General features: G+C 45.4%; 1 protein-coding gene across 1 annotated transcript in view; it reads left to right on the top strand.

Annotated features, from left to right (window-relative positions):
- The window catches only part of LOC109894746 (glycine receptor subunit alpha-3), a 111,641-nt gene that overhangs the window by 36,166 nt on the left and 47,556 nt on the right, over nucleotides 1-27,919 (top strand). The window contains exons 2-4 of the mRNA XM_031828405.1: nucleotides 14,037-14,167; nucleotides 16,451-16,518; nucleotides 24,738-24,961. Of these exons, the coding sequence (XP_031684265.1) occupies nucleotides 14,037-14,167; nucleotides 16,451-16,518; nucleotides 24,738-24,961 (423 nt within the window). The remainder of the gene's footprint in view (nucleotides 1-14,036; nucleotides 14,168-16,450; nucleotides 16,519-24,737; nucleotides 24,962-27,919) is intronic.

The following is a 27,919-nucleotide window of genomic DNA, read 5'->3' as shown; positions in this document are numbered from 1 at the left end:
TAAAGGCATCTTGAGAGCAGGGACATGGGAATATAAAGGCAACTTGAGAGCAGGGACATGGGAATATAAAGGCATGGGAATATAAAGGCATCTTGAGAACAGGGACATGGGAATATAAAGGCATCTTGAGAACAGGGACATGGGAATATAAAGGCATCTTGAGAACAGGGACATGGGAATATAAAGGCATCTTGAGAGCAGGGACATGGGAATATAAAGGCATCTTGAGAACAGGGACATGGGAATATAAAGGCATCTTGAGAGCAGGGACATGGGAATATAAAGGCAACTTGAGAGCAGGGACATGGGAATATAAAGGCATGGGAATATAAAGGCATCTTGAGAGCAGGGACATGGGAATATAAAGGCATCTTGAGAGCAGGGACATGGGAATATAAAGGCATCTTGAGAACAGGGACATGGGAATATAAAGGCATCTTGAGAACAGGGACATGGGAATATAAAGGCATCTTGAGAGCAGGGACATGGGAATATAAAGGCAACTTGAGAGCAGGGACATGGGAATATAAAGGCATGGGAATATAAAGGCATCTTGAGAACAGGGACATGGGAATATAAAGGCATCTTGAGAGCAGGGACATGGGAATATAAAGGCATCTTGAGAACAGGGACATGGGAATATAAAGGCATCTTGAGAGCAGGGACATGGGAATATAAAGGCATCTTGAGAACAGGGACATGGGAATATAAAGGCATCTTGAGAGCAGGGACATGGGAATATAAAGGCATCTTGAGAGCAGGGACATGGGAATATAAAGGCATGGGAATATAAAGGCATCTTGAGAACAGGGACATGGGAATATAAAGGCATCTTGAGAACAGGGACATGGGAATATAAAGGCATGGGAATATAAAGGCATCTTGAGAACAGGGACATGGGAATATAAAGGCATCTTGAGAGCAGGGACATGGGAATATAAAGGCAACTTGAGAGCAGGGACATGGGAATATAAAGGCATCTTGAGAGCAGGGACATGGGAATATAAAGGCATGGGAATATAAAGGCATCTTGAGAGCATGGACATGGGAATATAAAGGCAACTTGAGAGCAGGGACATGGGAATATAAAGGCATGGGAATATAAAGGCATCTTGAGAGCAGGGACATGGGAATATAAAGGCATGGGAATATAAAGGCATCTTGAGAACAGGGACATGGGAATATAAAGGCATCTTGAGAGCAGGGACATGGGAATATAAAGGCATCTTGAGAGCAGGGACATGGGAATATAAAGGCATCTTGAGAGCAGGGACATGGGAATATAAAGGCAACTTGAGAACAGGGACATGGGAATATAAAGGCATCTTGAGAACAGGGACATGGGAATATAAAGGCAACTTGAGAACAGGGACATGGGAATATAAAGGGGGGAAAAAGAAAAGAGAAGGTTACAAAGAAATGCCACATCGTATGCATTCTGGCTGCATCATCTTTCTCATTGGGCTAAGATTTTTTGTTTTTAAGAATGAGTCAAAATACAGAGGGAGAGAGCCAGAGCATGGCTTTGACAATGTTATTTTACCTTTTGATTTTTTTTTAATCTTCATTTTCTGCCTCGCTTTCAATAGCTTGGCTTCCCATCTAGCTGTGTCCTTGTCCTTCATGCTCCACGCTTCATGTGTTGGATTGGGCAATATACAGTACGCTGTTCTATATATTACATCTATATATTATTTTCTTTGTTCATTTGTTCACGTCGTGAACATTTACAGACTAAAATAAGAAACATTGGTGGCTCAGGATCTATTAACACTTCCTCGTCTCCACTGTCCTCCAGTCATTTCTCCGCTGTTGTTTAATTGATGACGTATCATGTGTTTGGAGCCGATTCATTAAAAACATCCCTATCGTTTCATCCACAAGGCGTGGCGAACATCAGCGGATGGATGGTGGTTACCGTGGTATCAATCTACAGGTGACGGGGACAGGGTTTGGTTACTAAGCAACTGTCACTGATTGTAAAGATGCTGCTGGCGTTTGTGAAGCCTCATGAGTCACGACACAGACAGACAGGACGGATATGTATCGGTTTGTGCAGACGCCGCGGAAGTGTACAAACAGACTGGTTCGTTCTCTCTCTCTCTCTCTCTCTCTCTCTCGCTCTCTCTCGGTCATAGAGAATTGTGACTCTGTAACACCCTCCTCTCACAGGTGGGAATGTATGCATCACAGTTGTGCTTGAAAGACACACACCCATACACACACACTCTGTTACCAACTGTCTCCCTGTGTCGGCATTTACACCTTCAAACCCGTTTCCCTCTCACAGATCCCAACGGAACCATAGAGCAACTTTGAAGCCGTAGTTCCACAAATGCCAGTGACATGTTAGGCCTAAAGTCTCTAATGGTAAAGCACAGCCCATATAATTCATTATATGGTTACAGCCTGTTTTCAGCATGTGAGCTATAGCTTTGTTCTCATCCCCTTTTAATGGAACAGGACATCCTGTCAGCCTATGGGTGATGTGGAACCAGCTATAGTGCCCCTGTAGTCCCCCGGGGAGGCTGTCCGAGAGGGTGAAAGGAGGCACACACCAGGGTATATATACTATGACAGGCTATACAATATTGCCATCTACTACTCACACATACAGGTCCCAATGAACAAGGCGGAGAATGAAACGTGGATTGTCTGCTAGCAATACGTACCACGGGGGAGACAGAAAGGAGGTTGTACAGAGCGATTGACTGTGGGCGTTGGTGGTCGTAGGCTACTTCCCTTGGCAATGACAACACAATGAGACTAAGGCCTGGAAGGGTTCCCGGCTCTCTAGCCCATTGTCATGCCACTGGGTTATGGGGACATTTCACTGTTACAGAACAGATAGTGCTATAGTGTTCTAGGCTTTTGTTTTGTGGTTTGATGGTTCATTGTTCTCAAGTATGACACCGGCACCTCCTGCTGAGACGTACTTCTGTTTTCCTAGAATATAGTTTTGTCCATAGGGTCACATGAAGTTGAAGCGCTGCTTACTCTCTACAGGCCTCAAATGAGCGAGACGGAACACATGAGCCGTGTATAATCATAAACTGTGAGAATTTGCGTTTTGAATGATAGAAACAACAGACAATGGGTGTATTGTCTGGGTAGATACAACTGAAATGAATACAACGGCCTGTGGTTTTCATGTTTTAGAGGGGATGCTTTGATGTCTCGTACAACAAGAGGTGCCACCGGTACACACACATATACACACACACACACACTCGCGTGCACACGCCTGCACACACACAAACCACATACAGTACACACACATGAATTGTGTTAAAATGATCAAGAGCGGAGAAAATTGACAACAACGTTTGTCAGACGTTCCACCACTGTTTACACCCTTCAGAACAACAAGCAATCAATGTCATTTGTTTACCAACGACGTGGCAAAGCTGGAGGGTAGAGGTATGATGAATAATTGAACAGCAATTACACATCAAATGTGGCATTTGTATTTCAAGCGGTAGACATCAGCCTTTTTGTAGATTTACAAGGTGTGTGTGTGTGTGTTTGTTTTGTTTGTTTGTACGTGCAAGAGTTTGTGGTGCAAGATGCTACATTATTCAATATTGTAAGTGCACATCTGTCTGGCCTGTTGGTCACTGTGGGGATGCAGGGTGTATAGCTATCTGTCAGTTAAACCCTCATCCTCCTCCATCTCTTCCCTCTCCCATCCTCTCCCTCTCTCTCTCATAGCTGGGCTGCACGCTGTTGCTATCGGTTAATCTCACTTAGCTGTCCGCTCTACCATTCCTCCACGTCCCTCCCCCTCCCTCCCCATCTCTCCACTCCTGAACGCTTCAGCTCGTCTGACTCACATCCCCATCAGCCAGCCTCTCTGCCATGCCTCCAAGCCGCTGGGGAGGAGAGAGGGATGGAGGGAGGAACTGGAAGGTGGGAGAACGAAGAAATGAAAAGGGAGAGAAAGAGGAGAGGGAGGGAGGAAGGAGGGAGGAAGGGGAGCAGGGAAGGGAAGGAAAGAGGGATGTGGAAGTAGGGATGGAGGGAGAGAGAGAGAGAGAGAGAGAGAGAGAGAGAGAGAGAGAGAGAGAGAGAGAGAGAGAGAGACAGAGCGAGAGGGAGGAAGGAAGGAGGGAGGGGGGCAGGGAAGGAAAGAGGGATGTGGAAGTAGGGATGAAGGGAGAGAGGTAGAGAGAGAGAGAGAGAGAGACAGAGCGAGAGGGAGGAAGGAAGTGAAAGATGGTGGGAAGAGGGGAGGAAAGGCGGGGAAGCACTCTCAATCTCCCATCCTGTGCCTCCTCTATTTCCCTCCCTCTCTCTCTGTCAGTGTGACACACTCTTTTATCCCCGTTAGGGAGCCATAGCATCTGGATGTAACCTTGACACCCCGGGGGAGAAAGAGAGAGAGACCAAAATGTGTGTCCATGAGAATATTGGCCTGTGTGTTTTTTGGGTTGTTTACTATGCTTCCGCTGATGTATAGTAGACTGCAAGCTTCAGACAAACAAGGACTGTGAGCTGAATATTATTTCCAATTATGGAGCGCCTTTGAGCCAGAAGGGTTCATTTAAGTCCATTCTGCTACTGTTCTATATCCAATCTGTGACTGTTCTCTATCCAATCTGTGACTGTTCTCTATCCAATCTGTGACTGTTCAATAACCAAACTGAGGCTGTTCTCTATCCAATCTGTGACTGTTCAATAACCAAACTGAGGCTGTTCTCTACCAATCTGTGACTGTTCAATAACTAAACTGAGGCTGTTCTTTATCCAATCTGTGACTGTTCAATAACCAAACTGAGGCTGTTCTTTATCCAATCTGTGACTGTTCAATAACCAAACTGAGGCTGTTCTTTATCCAATCTGTGACTGTTCAATAACCAAACTGAGGCTGTTCTCTATCCAATCTGTGACTGTTCAATAACCAAACTGAGGCTGTTCTTTATCCAATCTGTGACTGTTCAATAACCAAACTGAGGCTGTTCTTTATCCAATCTGTGACTGTTCAATAACCAAACTGAGGCTGTTCTTTATCCAATCTGTGACTGTTCTATGAGACATTTTCTCTACCAAACTGAGAGGAATCCCATGAGGATTGCTGTATTTTAAACAGTTCTCTTACTCGCTCTCTTCAACCGGTTGGTTTGGTTCACAAAAGCATAGCCGACACCGGCGACCTACCACTCCGCTCCGTCGACCACAGCAGGTGCAGCTGGACGCTCCAGTGGCCAGGACGGGGTTGCCATGACGACTGTCCCTCCTATCTCTATGACTACACTGTGGAGAGATGGAAGGATGGATGGAAGGATAGAGGGACACTGGCCTGACAACGATCTCCCTGGAGGATTATGAATCACAGCAGAGCTTTTCTTTGGGTGAGACGAGGGCACTATGGGACCCTGAGGACAGGCTTGAGCCTGTCATGGTGCCCAGTGAGGGACCCTGGGTCCCTGACACAGAGCTCCTCAAAATAGCCTGTCTGTCACTGTCATGGAGCTCCACGAGTGAGACCCCAGTCAAGGAGGTTACTTGCTGCCTCAGGAGGCCTTGTCAGTAGTCTCTCTATCGCCATCATCAGGGGGGTCAGACGCGTCCAGCCCAAATCCCATATCAGATATATTGTAGCTCTCTCAGCATTACTCAGTTGTAACGGTTTTCCTTAGGTGAAAGAGAGTCGGACCAAAATGCAGCGTTGTGATGATTCATGTTTGTTTAATAAAGGAAAAACTATACATGAATAAACTACAAAATAAATACATGTGAGAAAACCTAAACAGCCTATCTGGTGACAACAAACACAAAGACAGGAACAATCACCCACAAAACACTCAAAGAATATGGCTGCCTAAATATGGTTCCCAATCAGAGACAACGATAAACACCTGCCTCTAATTGAGAACCACTCCAGACAGCCATAGACTTACCTAGAAAACAGCACTAAGCCACAATCCCAATACGTACGAAAAAACCCCAAGACAAAACACACCACATACAAAACCCATGTCACACCCTGGCCTGACCAAATTAATAAAGAAAACACAAAATACTAAGACCAGGGCGTGACAGAACCCCCCCCAGGTGCGGATTCCCGACCGCACAACTAAACCCATAGGGGAGGGTCCGGGTGGGCATCTGTCCACGGTGGCGGCTCCGGCTCGGGACGTGGACCCCACTCCAACAAAGTCTTTGTCCCTTTGCCTTGCGTCCTTAGATAGGCGATCCTCGCCGCCGACCTTGGCCTAGTAGTCCTCACCAAGGGCCCCACTGGACTGAGGAGCAGCTCGGGAATGAGGTTGCTCGGGACTGAGGGGAAGCTCGGCACTGAGGGGAAGCTCGGCACTGAGGGGAAGCTCGGCACTGAGGGGAAGCTCGGCACTGAGGGGAAGCTCAGCACCGAGAGGAAGCCCAGTACCGAGAGGAAGCCCAGTACTGAGAGGAAGCCCAGTACTGAGAGGAAGCTCAGGCAGGTAGTTGGCTCTGGCAGATCCTGGCTAGCTGGTGGTTCTGGCAGATCCTGGCTGACTGGCGGATCCTGGCTGACTGGCGGATCTGGAAGATCCTGGCTGACTGGTGGATCCAGGCTGGCTGGCGGATCTGGAAGATCCTGGCTGACTGGCGGATCCTGGCTGACTGGCGGATCTGGAAGATCATGGCTGACTGGCGGATCTTGGCTGACTGGCGGATCTGGAAGATCATGGCTGACTGGCGGATCCTGGCTGACTGGCGGATCTGGAAGATCATGGCTGACTGGCGGATCTGGCTGCTCCATGCAGACTGGCAGCTCTGGCTGCTCCATGCAGACTGGCAGCTCTGGCTGCTCCATCCAGACTGACAGCTCTGGCTGCTCCATGCAGACTGGCAGCTCTGGCTGCTCCATGCAGACTGGCAGCTCTGGCTGCTCCATGCAGACTGGCAGCTCTGGCTGCTCCATGCAGACTGGCAGCTCTGGCTGCTCCATGCAGACTGGCAGCTCTGGCTGCGCTGAACAGGCAGGAGACTCCGGCAGCGCTGTAGAGGAGGAAGGCTCTGGCAGCGCTAAACAGGCGGGAGACTCCGGCAGCGCTGGAGAGGAGAAAGGCTCTAGCAGCGCTAAACAGGTGGGAGACTCCGACAGCGCTAAACAGGCGGGAGACTCCAACAGTGCTGGAGAGGAGAAAGGCTCTGGCAGCGCTGGACAGGCGAGGCGCACTGAAGGCCTGGTGCGTGGTGCTGGAACTGGTGGTACTGGGCCGAGAACACGCACAGGAAGCCTGGTGCGGGGAGCTGCCACCGGAGGACTGGTGTGTGGAGGTGGCACAGGATGGACCGGACCGTGAAGGCGTACTGGAGAGCTTGAGAGCAGGGCTGGCACAGGACGTGCAAGGCTAGGGAGGTGCACAGGAGGCCTGGTGCGTGAGGCTGGCACAGTCTTCACCAGCCGACTAACACGCACCTCAGGACGAGTATGGAGCGCTGACCCAGGTGCCATCAAATCCCCGACACGCTCCGACTCTGCCACACTCTCCCTGAGCCCCCCCCCCCCCCCCCAATACATTTTTGGGGCTGACTCTCGGGCTTCCTTCCGCGCCGCCGTGCTTGTCTCTCCAACTCCATTCTCCTATATCCTTCCGCGCACTGCTCCATCGAATCCCAGGCGGGCTCCGGCACTCTCCCTGGGTCGACCGCCCACCTGTCTATCTCCTCCCAAGAAGTATAGTCCATACTCTTGCCCTCCAAAACGTCCTCCCATGTCCATTCCTCTTTTCGCTGCTGTTGCTGCCTTTCACCACGCCGCTTGGTCCTGTTGTGGTGGGTGATTCTGTAACGGTTTTCCTTAGGTGAAAGAGAGTCGGACCAAAATGCAGCGTTGTGATGATTCATGTTTGTTTAATAAAGGAAAAACTATACATGAATAAACTACAAAATAAATACATGTGAGAAAACCCAAACAGCCTATCTGGTGACAACAAACACAAAGACAGGAACAATCACCCACAAAACACTCAAAGAATATGGCTGCCTAAATATGGTTCCCAATCAGAGACAACGATAAACACCTGCCTCTAATTGAGAACCACTCCAGACAGCCATAGACTTACCTAGAAAACCCCACTAAGCCACAATCCCAATGCGTACGAAAAAACCCCAAGACAAAACACACCACATACAAAACCCATGTCACACCCTGGCCTGACCAAATTAATAAAGAAAACACAAAATACTAAGACCAGGGCGTGACATCAGTATACATTTTCCCTCAGTATCTTCTGCCACAAGGGATAAAAATGCTAATTCTCCATATCCTCATAGGTAACACTGGTGCTGAGTAATGTGAAAGTATTTTGGAATTTCTCCTGTATTCAGCGTAAAGACAGTCTCCTATCACTAGGTTATTCAGAGAGCAGAGATCGTATCTGTCAAACCAGGAGGCGATTCACCATGTAGTGCTGTAGTGGGGTTGTACAGTAGGCAGTGACGTCAATGTTTATATGTTCAATTGAATTGATGTTAGTCTGTACCCTCCAGGACAATTGTTTGTGTGTACTGTTGTTAAGTCTTTCTGTGTATAAGGATAGGTTCTGGCAGATATCATGTCGCTGTCCTCCTTCAAGAGTCTTTCAAAGTCTTTCAGCTTTCCCCCTGCAGCCACTAACTCCAGCACGAAGTCAAGTTGTGACAAGTTGGACTTACAATGGCTCGTGGTGGGGCTGGTTTGAGATGGGACTGGAATAAAGATCTTGGATTGGGATCAAACGTAGGGGAATCTCATAGCTGGAGGTCAAAGGGATAATTCAGGCGAAATCTATATTTTGGGGCAATTACCATTTACCTTAAGATGTGTCTGAAGGCCCATAGAGAGAGAATCCACAATAATCCATTGTTGACGTCTGCCACTGGCGAAGGACCTGTTCATGTTTTCTTCACCGCAAGAATTCCGGAATATTCCAATGCTCCATCAAGCCATGGGTGAGTTTATTCACAGCTGGTAATCAATCCGCATCTGAGTGCCCAATGGAATACAATACAGTATAATACAAGTGGAAAGAGGAGGAAGGGAAGCGCGACTAAGGTACACAATAGTACATTTTGGTAGACAGAAGGTGCTCTTTGGTAAAAGGGGTAAATTGGTCATCAAAAAGAAAGGAGGACCAAGGCACTCTTCATATCATTAATTAAAATGCCTTTATTTGTATGGCATGTTCAATAGAAACAAACTTTGTTTGTGACTGTTCTATATTATGAGACATTTTCTCTACCAAACTGAGGGGAATCCCATGAGGACCTACCTACAAATAAAGTCATTTTAATTAATTATATGAAGAGTGCCTTGGTCCTCCTTTCTTTTTGATGACAGTATAATACAACTTTATTGTCCATGTTACAGCAAACAGAAAGAGATGCGGCTGTGAGACAACATAAGGAAATCGTTCCAGTTTTGAGTGACAAATTTCCAGCGATTATTTCATCAGTCTGAACGATAAAAATCCCTGCAAATTCCACCAACTACCAAACTTAGTTTAAAGTGTTTTTTACGAAGTTTCAGCTTGAAATGCAGCTTTGCTAACATCGGTACCACTCTTAACATAAGGGTTATTCCACCCAAATATAGATTTTGCCTGAGCTATCCATTCAACAGTTTCCTTGATAAACATTATGTAATCTAGCCTGGGTGCCCGTCTGTTTCTGGTCTCTTGATAATTAGAAACAAGGAGCCAGGCTATATGAGCAAAGCATCAATACAGGATTAAGATTGAATCCTACTACACCGGTTCTGACTCTCGTCGGATGTGGCATGGCTTGAAAACTATTATGGACTACAAAGAGAAAGCCAGCCGTGAGCTGCCCAGTGACGCAAGCCTACCAGACGAGCTAAATGCCTTTTTATGCTCGCTTCGAGGCAAGCAACACTGAAGAATAGCTGTTCTGGACTACTGTGTGATAACTCTCTCGTAGCCAATATGAGCAAGACCTTTAAACAGGTGAACATTCCTTTAAACAGGGCCAACAAGACCTTTAAACAGGGCCAGATGGATTACCAGGATTTGTACTCAAAGCAAGTGCAGACCAACTGGCAAGTGTCTTTACTGACATTTTTAACCTCTCCCTGACTGAGTCTGTATCAAGCAGACCACCATTGTCTCTGTGCCCAAGAAAGCAAAGGTAACCTGCCTAAATGATAGCACTCACATCGGTAGCTATGAAGTGCTTTAAAAGGCTGGTCATGGCTCACATCAACAGGATCCTCCCAGATACCCTAGACCCACTCCAATTCGCATACCGCCCCAACAGATCCACAGATGATGCAATCTCAATCGCACTCCACACTGCCCTTTCCCACCTGGACAAAAGGAACACCGATGTGAGAATACTGTTCATTGACTACAGCTCAGCGTTCAACACCATAGTGCCCACAAAGCTTATCACTAAGCTAAGGACCCTGGGACTAAACACCTCCCTCTGCAACTGGATCCGGGACTTCCTGATGGGCTGTCCCCAGGTGGTAAGGGTAGGCAACAACACGTCTGCTATGCTGATCCTCAACACTGGAGCCCCTCAGGGGTGTGTGCTTAGTCCCCTCCTGTACCGCCTGTTCACCAATGACTGCGTGGCCAAACATGACTCCAACACCATCATTAAGTTTGCTGACAACACAACAGTGGTAGGCCTGATCACCGACAACAATGAGACAGCTATAGGGAGGAGGTCAGAGACCTGGCAGTGTGGTGCCAGGACAACAACCTCTCCATCAATGTGAGCACGACAAAGGAGCTGATTGTGGACTACATGACTATAGGAAAAGGCAGACTGAACAGGACCCCATTAACATTATTGTGGCTGTAGTGGAGCGGGTTGAGAGTTTCAAGTTCCTTGGTGTCCACATCACCAATGAACTATTATGGTCCAAACACACCAAGACAGTCGTGAAGAGGGCACGACAACACCTTCTCTCCCTCTGGAGACTGAAAAGATTTGGCATGGGTCCCCAGATCCTCAAAAAGTTATACAGCTGCATCATCGAGAGCATCCTGACCGGTTGCATCACCGCCTGGTATAGTAACTGCTCGGCATCTGAGTGTAAGGCGCTACAGAGGGTAGTGCGTACGGCCCAGTACATCACTGGGGCCAAGCTTCCTGACATCCAGGACCTCTATAACAGGCAGTTTCAGAGGAAATCCCTCAAAATTGTTAAAGACTCCAGTCAGCCAAGTCATAGACTATTTTCTCTGCTACCGCAAGGCAAACGGTACCGGAGCACCAAGTCTAGGACGAAAAGGCTCCTTAGCAGCTTCTAACACCAAGCCATAAGACTGTTGAACAACTAATGAAATGGCCCCCTGGTTTATTTACATTGACCCCCCCTCCCCTTTGTTTATTACACTGCTGCTGCTCGCTGTTTATTATCTATGCATAGTCACTTCACCCCTACCTACATGTACAAATGACCTCAACTAACCTGTATCCCCGCACATTGACTCGGTACCGGTACCCCCTGTATATAGCCTCGTTATTGTCATTTTATTGTGTTACTTTTATTATTTTTTACTTTAGTTTATTTGGTAAATATTTTCTCAACTCTTTCTTGAACCTCACTGTTGGTTAAGGGCTTGTAAGTAAGCATTTCACGGTGAGGTCTACACATGTTGTATTCGGCGCAGGTGACAAAGAAAGTTTGATTTGATAAACTTTGATTTAATTCATATCAGTATTGGATGTGGAATATGAAAACAATAGCATTTTGGGAATGTTTTCAGTGGCTTATTATTAGAGCTGTAAATGTCTTATCCCTGCTTGGTGCTCAAATTTCTTTGATTCTTTTCATGGCATATAAGTGCCCATGTACACTATAACCTGGTAACTGAGCACAAATTATATTTCAGAATTGAGGGCTTGTGAAATTGACCAATCATGTTCCATTGCCGTACTGTTCCGTATGTGTGGTTCTTTTGAGTTCATTAAGGCTGGCAACGTTTTGTTTGTTCCAAATGTTCCAAATGTTTCCCCTTTTCATATTGTATATTCAGCCGGTGGCAAATGTTGTTCTTCTTGACCTAAATCCCCTTTGGTAATTATTGTTTTCATTTTCAACCGGCTTGTTTTTGTTTTGTCCACGGCATGCAGACAGCAGGGCATTATGCCTAGTGCTGGTTTCTAACACTGGAATGAGTCAGTCTAGATGTCCCTGTGAAGTCAGACAGTGTAAAGATTTCACACCACTTACACCCTACTTAGTAGTAAGGAAGCTATGTTATGTGGTCATGCAATTAGAGAATGAATGTTTGATATTATCAAACGGATCACTGTAATCTTCCTTGTCTGTATTTGTATCAGATGAGAAGGTCTGTTTACACAGGCAGCCCAATTCTGATCTTTTTCAACTAATTGGTATTTTGACCAATCACGTCAGATCTTTGTCAGAGCTGATTAGATTGGTCAAAAGACCAATTAGTGGGACAAAAAAAAGATCCGAATCAGGTTGCCTGTGTAGACACAGCCTTTAGTGCAAGGCAGGAACTAACTAAACCTGTACGTCCTGGGGATCTCCCAAGAACCAGGTTTAAAGCACAACTGATTTCTACTACTAAAACTGCTTGCCTTGTCCTAGGTGTAAGGGCTTTAAAGAGAGCACCGGTAGCACCGTCTAACATGTAATCCACTGGGGGAGCGAGAGGCAACTACATGCTGTGTCTGCTTAAAGCAAAGGGGATGGAGTCACAGCAGGATACATACACTGGTACCGCTGGTAGCTACCGAACCAACACATTAAAATAGGGGATGAAGTAAGAAGCGGAGGCTCTCTGTATTGTGGCTCACATTATTGAATCATTCCTACACGGGCCCAGCTCACTTACGAGAAGACTTTATATTCTTCTACTACCTGTTCTTTTCCTTCACAGAGAGAAGGAGCGAGAAGATCCCAGGCTTTGATGTTTTAATTAGTCGCTGGGCTATCGGGGCTATACCCCAATGACTCGCAGTCTCGCACTCCCTCGCTCTCTCCCTCCAGCAGGAGTTGACTTTTCCTGCCAATGTGGGTTGGCAGCTGTGAATAAATACTTGATGGGGGATCTTTGTGCATTGGGATGTGGGAGGAAGAGAATCTTGGAGTGTAATCACTGTTTACGTTTTGGTCCTCTCGCTGTCAACAGTTTTTTGTTGTTGTTGCAAAGCTATCTTGTATTTTTTTAGTTTTTAGTATGTTTTCAAATCCCCATGCCAAAACTTTGTCTAAAAAGTCTAGATGAGGGTTGTGTATGCTGTTTGCTCTGGCCTATAGCACAACGTACTTGAGCATATTTGATGAGTTACCCAGGCATTCTCTCAGGGATTGGGGTTTAGCAATAGCGGGAACAACATTAGACAACGGGTCCCAATCCAATGCATGGTAAATAAGCATGTCCTCCCTGAGCTTCTCTCTGGATAATGAATAAGGACTTTTAGTGGATGGGGTGTCTAGGATGCCGTATCAAATGTAATTTTAACCTTTTAGTTTTTTGCCTTTAGGAAATTCATATCGACAGCTATTAATATTTATGTTCAAATATTTAGCATGGAGCGTTATTGGTGCCACAAAAGACCCCTGTTTATATTCAGCTGTTGTGTCTAAATGAACAGATTGAGGTTTGCTATAATGATACCGCAACATATGGAGACTTTTTTTTGTATTGATAGAGTGAAAGTCCTGTGAGAGGAACTATAATTAGCACACACATTCAATATTAGATGGTTCCTATATCTGTCTGGTCAGCCACTCTCTCTTTCTCTTTCTTTCTGCTGTCTCTCTCTCTCTCCATCTCTCTCTCTCTCTCTCTCTCCCTCCCTCCATCTCTCTACCCCTCTCCTTCTCTCTCTGTGAATCTAAATACATTTCTTCGGCCTCAGCTACTTTGGCCACAAAAGAGAAGTCCTGAATATGCATTATGATGTCAGAGGACATTAGTGTTCGTGTGTACATTAATGGCCTGGGTTACCTCTGCTGCACATTTCACTGAAGTCTGTATTCTCTTTCTCTCTCTCTCTCTCTCTCTCTCTCTCTCTCTCTCTCTCTCTCTCTCTCTCTCTCTCTCTCTCTCTCTCTTTAGTCTGGTGGCATCTAAAGAGCCAGAGAGTCCTCGGGGGAGAGCAGTGCATCCTCCGTCACCCTCCGACTTCTTGGACAAACTCATGGGGAGAACCTCTGGCTACGATGCCAGGATTAGACCCAACTTTAAAGGTACAGTATGGGCCTACAGTTTGTTTCTGGCCAAAGGTAGGACTGGCAGTTACAGGTTCAATTCAGGCCAAACATTAAATGTAACTTTCCTCTTTACCCAATGAGCAAGTAAGTTCATCCTCGGTTCATCGACTGATGGGACGTATTTACATGAATATCCACGATAATACTTTCCAGAATAAAGTTCCCATATCACCCCCAAAATCCTTTCGTTATGTACCGTCTTACAAGTAACATCCAACATCACAACGTCAGGTGGACGTTAGCTGCTGACTGAGGCCACAGTGAACAGTTCCTAAAATGGAGTCAGAACAGACGGTGTTTACTCTCCCGTTTAGCCAAGAGGTCCCATCGGTTCTACTGTTTACCATACTGCTGGCCAGGCCCAGGGACCGACTGCTTCCAGCCCTGGCCCTGTCCCTCATGGCAGAGGCCTGGCATTGGAATGGGAGTTAGCAGAATGGTCTGTCTGGAAGTAAAAGACACGTTCGGTTTCTGTTTGTCACTTTTTATCTTGGCAAACACAGGGATACGAGTCAGATTGGAGTTGCCGTGACTACCCAAAAAGAATTTGGAGTAGAAGGCCGTCCACGAAAGCTTGCCATCACACTCTGTTCTGAGCTGTCCTGATTGACATCATGTAGGCCATGTTCAATACAATGAGTAAAGAAATTGTTCATGATTGGATTTTGTGATAAGGCCATGGTCTAGAGAAGGGTTTGTTAGCTGATCAAAGTGGGATTCAGCTGAAAAATAGGACCATCCACAGGGTATGTGATCTATCAGCTGTGGTTGTCACATGTGGCCACATCCCATCCACACATTTGAGCAGGAAGGGGAAATGGGATGGAGTGGTCAGTGGAGCGTTCAGTTGGACCGGTAGAAAGAAACACACACACACACACAGCAAAGTGAAAAACCCACACTCTCCCTTATCTCTCCTTTTGTCATCATTGTCGATGACAGAGTCACAGAACGCAGAAAGCCACGGGAATACGGATTGCCCGGCTCTGCTTGACAGCTAGACTCCTAGGAAAAAACATACCTGCCATGTATGATTTGACATGCACTAACCACTTACTGACATCACTGTACATGGTGCTCCAAGTGTATTGCTGTTTCTATTGTAGTGTAGAAAGCATGGCCACAGTTTCTATGCTGGTCACGTACAGTCATGCAAAGTGAAAGGACTTGAGAAGTTGTCCTTAAGACAGGCCAATCATCTTGAATTGAAAAATGTGCAATTATGAAATGAAAATGACTGCTATTGTCGTAAAAGCACATTATGTTGTCAGATGTCAATGATACCGATGTAGGATCTTAATCTGAGCCAGTTTGCTACAGCAGGGAAATAATCCTGCAGCAACAGGAAATGTGAATTATTATGTGGATTTATAATTCATGGACAGGGAAAATCAAGTCTGACATTTTGGCAAAACTTCACTTGACACCCAGCGTCATAACATGTTGTCACATGGTCATAACCACATCATAATATGTCATAACAGCCGACATAACTTGTCATAACAATGTCATGACACATACTGCATTTTATGTCTGGTTAGGACACCTACATAAGAGTGTCAAAACCTACAACACAAGGCAAAACATTCCAATACACCATAGTTTGTTATATAACATTTCCTGAAATGTAATATTGAATTATCATTGTAATTGCGCACAAATTGATGTCGGACATGCACCTACAAGACACCCTCTTTTTGACTGATGACTTTCTTAGTCCGAGTAAAGTGACACAGGAGAAAGTTACTTCAAATATGATGGGGGTGGGGGGAAACCTGACTGTAAAGAATGAATTACAACAATAACAAAGGACTCAAGAAACAAACTTTCAAACGAAAGGAAACTTCTTGGCAGGGACGAAACACATTTGAAGAACGACGAGTTTCACATTTCCTGCATTGTGGGAAAGTTTTCCTGCAACAGCCGATCAAATTAAGATCCCACATCTGTAGGTTGGCATGTATTTTGTTTTGAGGGGAAAAAAACAGATCATTTATCAAGAATGGGAAGTAGATTAAGATATATGAATGCCTCCAGGGCTACAAGGCTGTGCAGGATCTATTCTATTACATCATGTATAAGGCCATCGGGGCATGGATTGATGGAACCACAGTTTTAAATATTTATGGAGGGGTTTAAGTGAAGAGCCATGTTTCTCAAATACATTGAATAATCCCTGTATATGTGTTTCTATGCCTACCTGTCTTAAACTACTTTGAAGCTATATCATATTTCCTAATGCTATTTTCCTCTGTCTAGGTCCTCCTGTGAACGTATCATGCAACATATTCATCAACAGCTTTGGCTCCATAGCTGAGACTACAATGGTACGTATATATTCATATATTCATTAAATACATTTACTGCCTCCATTCCAGTCAATGTCAAACACATATATTTGAAAGTCAAGGAAATCCAAAGGGTAGCATTGCCAAACAATGACAAACAACGTGACAGGGTGTGTAGTGTGGGGTAGTGTGTGTGTAACATGGGGTAGTGTGTGTGTGTGTAACATGGGGTAGTGTGTGTGTGTAACATGGGGTATGGTGTGTTTAGCACGCCAGCGTGTTACCAGCCCAGGACGGAGTACACACACTCTCACTTTGTCTCACACACAAACACACACACACACACACACACACACACACACACACTCACTCACTCACACACACACGCATCCGGGTACACGCACACACACCGATAATGTGGACGAGGAAGCATCATAACGCAGCGTGTTTCCCGGGCCAAGCATCTCTCAGACCTCTTCTCCACTCTTTCCTGGGGAGAATCTCTTACGTAAGAATCCATTTCCCTTCCTCTCCCACTGAAGGGATGAATTAAACAAGCACCATTAAGCTATTAGTGAGGGTACTTTACTGAAACAATAAACATCCCCCTGAATAAGATATCATTTTATAAGAGGGTGTTTACTATTTGAATGAGATCATGAACGTGTCTGATGGAAAGGTTGTTCCTTAAAGAGGAAGGTTTTATTTTAACCTGTGTCTGTGACGTGGATCAGAGATGAAGTTGATAGGTTTGGATGGGGAATGGAGTTAAAGGACTAGACAACGGATCCCCTGGAGCAAGGCTTTGAATGACTACTGAAAGGCACAGACACAATGGCATAGGCACGCATGCACACACTCTCACCTACACATCACACGCACGCGCGCAAACACACACACCACACACAGCGGATGTGAAGAGGGGACATCTGCGTCAGTCCGCCAGTGTTAACTTTGCAGTGACGCGTCCACTTGTCACTCACTCACCCACTCACACACACACACACACACACACACACACACACACACACACACACACACACACACACACACACACACACACACACACACACAGCCCTGTCGCCTGCCTCCCCGTCCCGGTCTGAATAAGTCATTGGCTTAGGGAGCTGGCACACAGGCTTACAAGTCATTACCAGTGATGAGACAAGCAGGACACACACACACCACTGCGAGACTTCCTGCTCTATAGATACCCAACCAGCAGGCACCTCACAAATCATTCAGCAATTACAGAACTACCTTAGGAACCACAGACCCAGTGGTGGTTGTAGAAGTAGAGATCTCTCTCTATCTTTCGCTCTAGATGAAATAATCAATACACCCAAATGGAATGTGGTCAGTGAAGCTGGACGTAAAGATGATTTAAAAGACAAATTGGCTTGAAGTGGTTATTGAACTTTGGGTAGTTTTTTATGAGTCGATATCGATGAAAATGTTTTTACTACGACCCATAAAGGATTAGAATTGGCTCACTGGCTTTGACTCTGTTTTGCTAGTCTATAATGAGAAGTGACATGCATATGAGTGATTTAGTTTTTATAATGTGGGGTTTGTATGAGTACCCCTTCGTGGGATGTACAAAGGTGCCAAATGATGATGAAGTCATCTGAAGCTAAGTGAGAAAACAGAAGTGAACACAAATCCTTCCATTTCTTAGCATTAGGCATCATTTGGGATTGATGGAGTGATGTGATAAGTCTGATGGTGAAAGAGGATGATGTGGAGGCCTCCTGTATATTTGAAGAGGGATGGCGTGGAACTGCAAGAGATGGAAAGAGTGAGAAAATGGAGGGATTTCACAGTCCAGTGTGGCTGGAGGGGGGAAGAGGGGATGTGCAGTGAAGGACAGAGGGGCCATGCTGGAGAGAAAGGGGAAAAAATAGAGAGAGCAAAAGACAGGAGAGGAGGATCATTCTCCTCCGTATGTCACCGCTGGTTTAGAGAGCCTCAGGGGCAACAGCAGCCCTACTCCCACCATCACCATCTGTCCTCCTCCACACACACAGGGAGATTATGTAACATTCCAGGGGGGGAGGGAGAGAGAGAGAAATATACAGAGGCACATTACTGAAGAGCACTAAGGCCTGACCCGCAAGGCGTTGCTCATGGCCCATCACAGGGAAAAGGTTTCATTCAGAGACAGACCGAGAGTGGGTGGGTTAAGTCTGTTTGAGCTACAGGGAGAGAGTGGATCGGAGAATTCTGTTAGAGACTTACAAGGGAGACATACAAAGATTTGATGTATTCCTTTCTGGGTCTGATTTGATTAGATTCGATTTGAAAAGGACTCTGACCCTGTGTGGCTCTGATTCCTTCGCAGCAAGCAGCAGACCAGACGACAAGCCTTTTTGACTGTGACATGACTTCTGATAGCGCAGTGCTGCTTTGACATGGGGATTGAACTGCTGTCAGTGATGGATGGAAACATTGTGTCATAGAGTACAAAGGGGGAGGCTACACACTGCCACTTCTTGTTTACTATGGCGTGTGTGTGTGTGTGTGTGTGTGTGTGTGTGTGTGTGTGTGTGTGTGTGTGTGTGTGTGTGTGTGTGTGTGTGTGTGTGTGTGTGTGTGTGTGTGTGTGTGTGTGTGTGTGTGTGTGTGTGTGTGTGTGTGTGTGTGTGTGTGCGTGTGTGTGTGTGTGTATGTGTGTGTGTGTGTGTGTGTGCGTGTGCGTGTTTGTGCGTGTGCGTGTGTGTGTGTGTGTCCATCCTCTCCCCTCTCATCTCAACCAACAAGGGTTGGTTTGACAGATCAGATCTGAGAATAAACCTCAGTGGTCAATCCTATAGTACCAAGCTATAGTGACCCCATTAAAGATGGTGGCTGTGTTCATGTTGGACCACTGCATCAATCTAGGTAACATAATTTAAAAAAAATCCCCATCAAAAGCCGTCAGTTCAAGCTAGAGAAATCCGTTTTTAGCGTGGACTGCGTCTCAATCCTCCGCATCCACTTATGTCGGCCTTCCGCATCTGGAAGGTGCCCGAGTGACAGCGGTGTTGGTCAGACCATGAGGCATCTCGAATCTCAGTCTGCTCACGAAAACATCTGTAGCATCCGAACCGTTTGGGCTACAAACCAATATGAACGCTTTATGGAAAGATGATATTTGGGACTCGTCTGCAGGTAAGCTGGTACCGGTTTTGAAAAATTCATGGAAGTCTGTTTTGTGACAAGAACAAAAAAGGGGTTAAATATGTGTCCATGTGGCTCTGGAGGAGACGAGCCCTCTTGCCGCGCCTCTCCGGCGCCTTTCCTGTTGGGAGGCTAATGGAGCCCAGCTGAGGGTAATGAGTCAATCAAGTGTGTGATTGGCTGGACAGTCAGCCCCAACAGTTGATTAGGCTGCTGCTTCTGCTCCCATTTGGGGGGGGGGGGGGGGGGGTAGGGGGTGGGGGGGGTAGGACTGGAGACAGCAGCAGACATGTTGGGGCTGAAAGGCTCAGTTTAAAATGGCCTTTGTTATTTGTAAGCATTCCTGTTGGTCAATTATGGAATAAAATCTAAGTTTACTCTGCCTCACTGAGCCTCTCCCCAAAAAACATCAATATTTCCTGAGCTGTCTTATCTTCTAGATATACTGTAGGCCAGACACTCTGAAACCTTATTCCTTATTATGTCTTTTTTTACTTTCTGTTTTGCCGTTTCTGAATGTGTTACTCAATGTATTTCTATGGACTATAGTAGTCAAGGACAAAGTAGAGCCCCCTCCAACCTTTTAGAGGTAATTAAGAACATTCACCATGCAGCAACCACGTGGACACAACACTCAATGAGTGTACAAACATCAAGAACACCTACTGTTTCCATCACGTAGACTGACCAGGTGAATCCAGGTGAAATCTATGATCCCTTATTGATGTCACTTGTTAAATCCACCAATCAGTGTAGATGAAGGGGAGGAGAAAGAAGGATTTTCTTTTGCCTTGAGACATGGATTGTGTATGTGTGCCGTTCAGAGGGTGAATGGGCAAGACAAAAGATTTAAGTGCCTTTGAACGGGGTATGGTAGTAGGTGACAGGCGCACCGGTTTGAGTGTGTCGAGAACTGCAACGCTACTGGGTTTTTCACGCTCAACAGTTTACATGTGTGCGAGGAATGAGCCACCACCCAAAAGACATCCAGCCAACTCGACACAACTGTGGGAAGCATTGGAGTCAACATGGGCCAGCATCCCTGTGGAACGCTTTCGATACCTTGTAGAGTCAATGCCCCGATGTATTGAGGCTGTTCTGAGGGCAAAAGGGGGTGAAACTCAATTATAGGAAGCCATTCCTAATATTTTGTACACTCAGTATATATGATATCATGCTACATAAGTTGAGGTTTGCATCATCAATTGAGTTCTGGAATCATTCATTTCTAGCAACATGTGCCCTAGCTTACAACATACATCATTGTATATAGACTTGTTTATACTGTATTATTGACTGTATGTCTGTTTTACTCCATGTGTAACTCTGTGTCGTTGTATCTGTCGAACTGCTTTGCTTTATCTTGGCCAGGTCGCAATTGTAAATGAGAACTTGTTCTCAACTTGCCTACCTGGTTAAATAAAGGTAAATAATTGTTTTACTTTCTGTATAGACTACATTATGTTTACCATAGGACCTCAAGGTGCCCATATAGACTACAGTATATTTACCATAGGACCTCAAGGTGCCCATATAGACTACAGTATGTGTACCATAGGACCTCAAGGTGCCCATATAGACTACAGTATGTGTACCATAGGACCTCAAGGTGCCCATATAGACTACAGTATGTGTACCATAGGACCTCAAGGTGCCCATATAGACTACAGTATGTTTACCATAGTACCTCAAGGTGCCTGTATAGACTACAGCATGTTAGTGTGTTTCTATAAGAAGGACTAGTGATGGACTGAGTATTGCAGAAAAAATGTAGGATGATCACCCGTGCTAGATATTTCCCAGATGGGTTGGAGGCAGATTAGAGAAAAAAAGATGTTTGAGTAAGCAACAAAATCTCACAGCTTTTCGCGAGCACCAGTGTCAGTTCAATGAAAAGTGAACTCCCAATTGTGAGGTGTGGTTCCCTGTTCAGTCTGGGTCAGAGAGTGGGAGAGAGCAGGCTCAGTGTCATTATTCATGATCAGCTGCTGAACGAATACACATTGTGGAACTACCGTTAGCAACTGATTTGGATCAGCTCTCCCTAGCCGAGTCCTAACGCTAACCATTATGAAAACGAACAACTACACAGGCCCCTGGACCATGAACAAAACAAACACCGTCATGCCTAATCAAACCTATCCCAATTCTCCCAGCTGTTCTTCTCAGTGGTCTGTCTGCCTTTTCAGCTCTGAACGAGCTCAAGTGAATAGATATTGTCATTCCCGTTAAAGTGATGAGTGCTAATGGTAATAGTGCACCATATGTTTGATAGCAGGAGAGCTGCTGTACCGACGTTGTCTCCGAACAGCAGATGCCTTCAGATGGGATATGCCAGTCCTTTTCTCTCCACTGCACTTTATGTAACATCTACTCTAAATGTTCATGTAAAATCGAATAAAAGCAAATAAAGAATGTCTTGCGTTTTCACCCGGCTGAGGTAGACAAGATACGTAATTACAGCTTGGTATTTGCTCAGCAACACTGGTAAGGAAAAAGGCCATTTAGACTGATGTATCCCCTAAAATTATTTATTTATTTATTTATTTACCTTTATTTAACCAGGTAGGCAAGTTGAGAACAAGTTCTCATTTACAATTGCGACCTGGCCAAGATAAAGCAAAGCAGTTCGACAGATAAAACGACACAGAGTTACACATGGAGTAAAAACAAACATACAGTCAACAATGCAGTATAAACAAGTCTATATACAATGTGAGCAAATGAGGTGAGAAGGGAGGTAAAGGCAAAAAAGGCCAAGATGGCAAAGTAAATACAATATAGCAAGTAAAATACTGGAATGGTAGTTTTGCAATGGAAGAATGTGCAAAGTAGAAATAAAAAAATAATGGGGTGCAAAGGAGCTAAATAAATAAATAAATTAAAATTAAATACAGTTGGGAAAGAGGTAGTTGTTTGGGCTAAATTATAGGTGGGCTATGTACAGGTGCAGTAATCTGTGAGCTGCTCTGACAGTTGGTGCTTAAAGCTAGTGAGGGAGATAAGTGTTTCCAGTTTCAGAGATTTTTGTAGTTCGTTCCAGTCATTGGCAGCAGAGAACTGGAAGGAGAGGCGGCCAAAGAAAGAATTGGTTTTGGGGGTGACTAGAGAGATATACCTGCTGGAGCGTGTGCTACAGGTGGGAGATGCTATGGTGACCAGCGAGCTGAGATAAGGGGGGACTTTACCTAGCAGGGTCTTGTAGATGACATGGAGCCAGTGGGTTTGGCGACGAGTATGAAGCGAGGGCCAGCCAACGAGAGCGTACAGGTCGCAATGGTGGGTAGTATATGGGGCTTTGGTGATAAAACGGATTGCACTGTGATAGACTGCATCCAATTTGTTGAGTAGGGTATTGGAGGCTATTTTGTAAATGACATCGCCAAAGTCGAGGATTGGTAGGATGGTCAGTTTTACAAGGGTATGTTTGGCAGCATGAGTGAAGGATGCTTTGTTGCGAAATAGGAAGCCAATTCTAGATTTAACTTTGGATTGGAGATGTTTGATATGGGTCTGGAAGGAGAGTTTACAATCTAACCAGACACCTAAGTATTTGTAGTTGTCCACGTATTCTAAGTCAGAGCCGTCCAGAGTAGTGATGTTGGACAGGCGGGTAGGTGCAGGTAGCGATCGGTTGAAGAGCATGCATTTAGTTTTACTTGTATTTAAGAGCAATTGGAGGCCACGGAAGGAGAGTTGTATGGCATTGAAGCTTGCCTGGAGGGTTGTTAACACAGTGTCCAGAGAAGGGCCGGAAGTATACAGAATGGTGTCGTCTGCGTAGAGGTGGATCAGGGACTCACCAGCAGCAAGAGCGACCTCATTGATGTATACAGAGAAGAGAGTCGGTCCAAGAATTGAACCCTGTGGCACCCCCATAGAGACTGCCAGAGGTCCGGACAGCAGACCCTCCGATTTGACACACTGAACTCTATCAGAGAAGTAGTTGGTGAACCAGGCGAGGCAATCATTTGAGAAACCAAGGCTGTCGAGTCTGCCGATGAGGATATGGTGATTGACAGAGTCGAAAGCCTTGGCCAGATCAATGAATACGGCTGCACAGTAATGTTTCTTATCGATGGCGGTTAAGATATCGTTTAGGACCTTGAGCGTGGCTGAGGTGCACCCATGACCAGCTCTGAAACCAGATTGCATAGCAGAGAAGGTACTAAAATGAAGTATGATTTAAAAAAAAAAATATATATATATATCACCTAGTTGGAAGTTAACAAAGGCTGAAACAGATGTTTATTGTTGGAGCATTCATTTAAAAAAATTATACCTGAAGTGCCTTTAGGGCATGTCAATTTTGACAGGGCTTTTCCCCCTATGGAACATAAAAAAATCTGTGCAGTACTATAGATGAATTCAACTGGACAGGGCATGGGCCGTACACTGCGACATGGACTATGGGGATCGGACGTAGAGATGTAAGGGACATTATTAATAAGCAAATCCCTATAAAGCATCAGATTCATTAGAAAGCCACGGTGGCGTGTGGATAAGTGACAGTGAGACAGCACAGAGAACAGGGAAAGGAACTGAAAGAATAGGGGAGTTGATCCCGGGAGCACCAGAGGCATCCGACGCATCCGCGCCCCTGGTCCCCACCATATGGGGACTTCATGGTCCTCTCTGCCTTGGTTCATTGATGTCAGCACTCTGAACATCAGCAGGGACCACCAGGACCTTAGAGGGGAGGATACAGTACTGACTTCGCGTCCCCAAAGTGTCACCACCATATGTGGACTTCGCGCCCCTGTAGGTGCCCCTCTGCCTGGTTCAGTGGTGTCTGCTCCATGAGCATCAGCTGGGACTACGAGGACCCTAAACTCAGACCTCTGGGCGAATGTGATGAATGCAGAGGGGCAGGACACAGTACTGTAGCTCAGTGTACCATGTTAAGACCCTGCAGTCAACTGCAAATCACAACCTGTCACTAATTCCCTACTCCTCTCGCTCCCTCTCCCCTCTCCCCTCTCCCCTCTCCTCCCTCCCTCCCTCCCTCCCTCCCTCCCTCCCTCCCTCCCTCCCTCCCTCCCTCCCTCCCTCCCTCCCTCCCTCCCTCCCTCTCCCCTCTCCCTCCCTCCATCCACTAGGACTACAGAGTGAACATCTTCCTCCGTCAAAAGTGGAACGACCCCAGGTTAGCGTACACAGAGTACCCTGACGGTTCTCTGGACCTGGACCCCTCTATGTTGGACTCTATCTGGAAACCTGACTTGTTCTTCGCCAACGAGAAAGGGGCCCATTTCCACGAAGTCACCACAGACAACAAGCTGTTAAGAATATTCAAGAATGGCAACGTCCTCTATTCTATACGGTGAGTGTGTATGGATCCCACTAACACCCTTTTCACATTATAATACCTAACTTAACCAAACTGGGCTCAGATAATTCCATCAACTATGGTGGATTCATTACCAGGCTAGCTCAGTACAGCTTGGTTTGGCTCAGCTCAGTTCGGCTCAGTAGTGTGAAAAAACCTCAAGAGGTGTGGGTCTAAGCATCATCAAATGACCATCTTACAATGATACATCAATCACATAATCAGACTATAGGCCTGTCGAATGGTCAATAACTCACACCGAGTCTTATCCAAACTCGACTCTTTAGAAAAAAAGGTGCTATCTAGAATCTAAAAGGGTTCGTCGGCTGTCGCATAGGAGAACCCTTTGAACTATTTTTTGGGGTTCCAGGTAAAACCCTGTTGGTTCCAGGTAGAACCCTATTGGGTAGAACCCTATTGGGTTCTATGTAGAACCCGTTCCCCGTAGGGTTCTACTTGGAACCCAAAAGAGTGCTACCTGGAACCTGGAATTAAAAGGGGTTCTCCTATGAGGACAGCTGAAGAACTCTTTTGGAACCCTTTTTTCAAAGAGTGTACTGACAGAAATGCTCTGCCACACCGTCAGTCAAGCTGGGACACTTCTCATCTTCTGTCATTAAACATAAAGCCAGAACGGGGGGTGTCACAATGTTGGGTAAATCTCAAGGTGGAGCGGTGAATTGTTGAAAGCCTTGAGTCGACGGCATCAGTCGGGTTGAGTTATGGAGTTGTGTAGTGGCGGGGCTGTAGAAAAGCTGTGATGGAAGGCTGAGAGGATATGACACGACGGAGCGGAGGGATCCCATCGGCCATGGAGTCGGTCCGCAGCCTGGCGCCTCCGGGGTGGAGGACGTAATTAAAACCGTCAGCCTTCTTCGTTTTGTCTCTATCCTTTTTCTCATTCTTTCATTCCCTCTCCTCCAACTGGATGTCTCTCTCTCTCTCCATCCTTCTCATCTCTCAGCTTCTCTCTTTCTCTCCTCTCTCTTCTTTCACACTTTCTTTTTCCTCTCTCTCTCTTTCTCTTTCTCTCTCTCCTCACCAGCAATTTACAACACTACTGGTTCAACACTGAGCCAAGTTTACTTGACACTTGACAGGATTTGTCCAGGCATGACACATGTGAATGTACACTCTTTGGGCTCCAAAGCAGTTCTTCTGCTGACCCCATAGGAAAGCCTTTTTGGTTCCAGGTAGAACTATTATGGGTTCCATGTTGAACCCTCTGTGTAAAGGGTTCTACATGTAACTCGAAAGGGTTCTACTTGGAACCAGAATGGTTCTACCTGGAACCAAAAGGGGTTCTTCTATGGGGACAGCCGAAGAACCCTTTTAGATATCCCCTTTTTTTCCTAAGAGTGTAAGACAAAATTGAATTACTGTTTAATGGATGCCCCGCCTCACTTTTCTCCACACCCCAATTTTTTTTTAAATACTACTAATCAGATGTGTTATTTTCTGGCCAATATATGCTGCTCTCTGTTTATAATGCACTCGCGGTCCGCACTCCCTAGATGCTTTCCCAAGAGACCAAACCACCTCAGATCACGCGCTCAGGACATGTTCGAGCCTCGGATTGGACAGTGAAACACACACGCTGGCACCTGCAGGCGACGTGCAGATGTTTCATTTCTCTCGCATGCTGTCATGGCTGAACCCAGCGCAAATTCCTACTATTTATGTGTCCAGGTTAAACGTGGGACGTCCCTCATTATAAACAAACAGTCGGTTAAATTCATGGTTATTGCATCAGAGATCAGGGCATTCATCAGCAAAGACGCAGTGCAAGCTGATAGTATTTTGGACAATCAAATTGAAGTCAAAATGATTGATGAAATCGAAGTGTGTCAGCTGTATGGTGATTTGCGATTCATATCTTACATTTTACCGGTACTACCAGTAGTAGTTGGCCAACCGATAACACAACCAACGGAATGAGTTTGAAGTGACGATGCGCCGTCGAGAACAGCTAGCACGTCGAGCAACGTGCATCGCCAGTGACACGCACACACTTCGTAGAGATCAGCAGGTGGCAGCCAGATGAGACAGTCGAAGGAAGATGCCGTGAGAAGTTACTGGGCTCGAATTTATTCACGTTTGATCTGTATAGCTTGATGCTTCTAATTGTGCACGTTATCATTTTGATGATGATGAAAGTTTATACTGTATGGCTGGATTTATGTATTTTTTTCCACTGCTACATTCATTTGGCAGACCTAACTTGATTGATCCTCTTTCCACAAGGCCTAGTCTATGAGAGGCCTAATCATATTTGTATGGATATTTTGTTAACGCCTCAGCTATAGAGATGCACTCAGGTAATGAACTCATTATTATGCATCAACATTTTGATTTGATTACAGTTATTTACTGTTAATCATTCTTGAATTTGTTAGGCTATACAATTAAGCAGATTAATGCACTGATAATACATTCATATATAACCTTTTTTTTCAATCATTTTTGAATATGATAGAATATTGCATTCTATTATACATCCTATGTGAATAATGATCATTCATGTTAATTTGCGTATTAATAATAATAATCAGATAATCAGTCTGAAATTGAATATTTTGCGTATTCTTCATGTCCATATGGCCTAGGACAATGTGGTAAAGTACTGTTATTCCTTATCCTCCTAATGATTATTATTATTTTTTTTTAATTGCTGCTCGCCTCACTTTTCTGGGGGGGAAATCCGTTAAACAGTGAATCAATTTTGTCTGGCCTTAGCAGAAAATACGCTACCACCTAATGGTAGCTACATAAAGGAATTCAAAACACATTCATAACCCATACTTAACACATTCATACCCATACTTAACACATCAACCCATACTTAACACATTCAGAACCCATACTTAACACATTCAGAACCCATACTTAACACATTCAGAACCCATACTTAACACATTCAGAACCCATACTTAACACATTCAGAACCCATAC

Source organism: Oncorhynchus kisutch, linkage group LG7 (assembly GCF_002021735.2).
Source record: "Oncorhynchus kisutch isolate 150728-3 linkage group LG7, Okis_V2, whole genome shotgun sequence".
Classification (NCBI taxonomy): Eukaryota; Metazoa; Chordata; class Actinopteri; order Salmoniformes; family Salmonidae; genus Oncorhynchus; species Oncorhynchus kisutch.
This window is presented reverse-complemented; position numbering and strand designations above follow the sequence as displayed.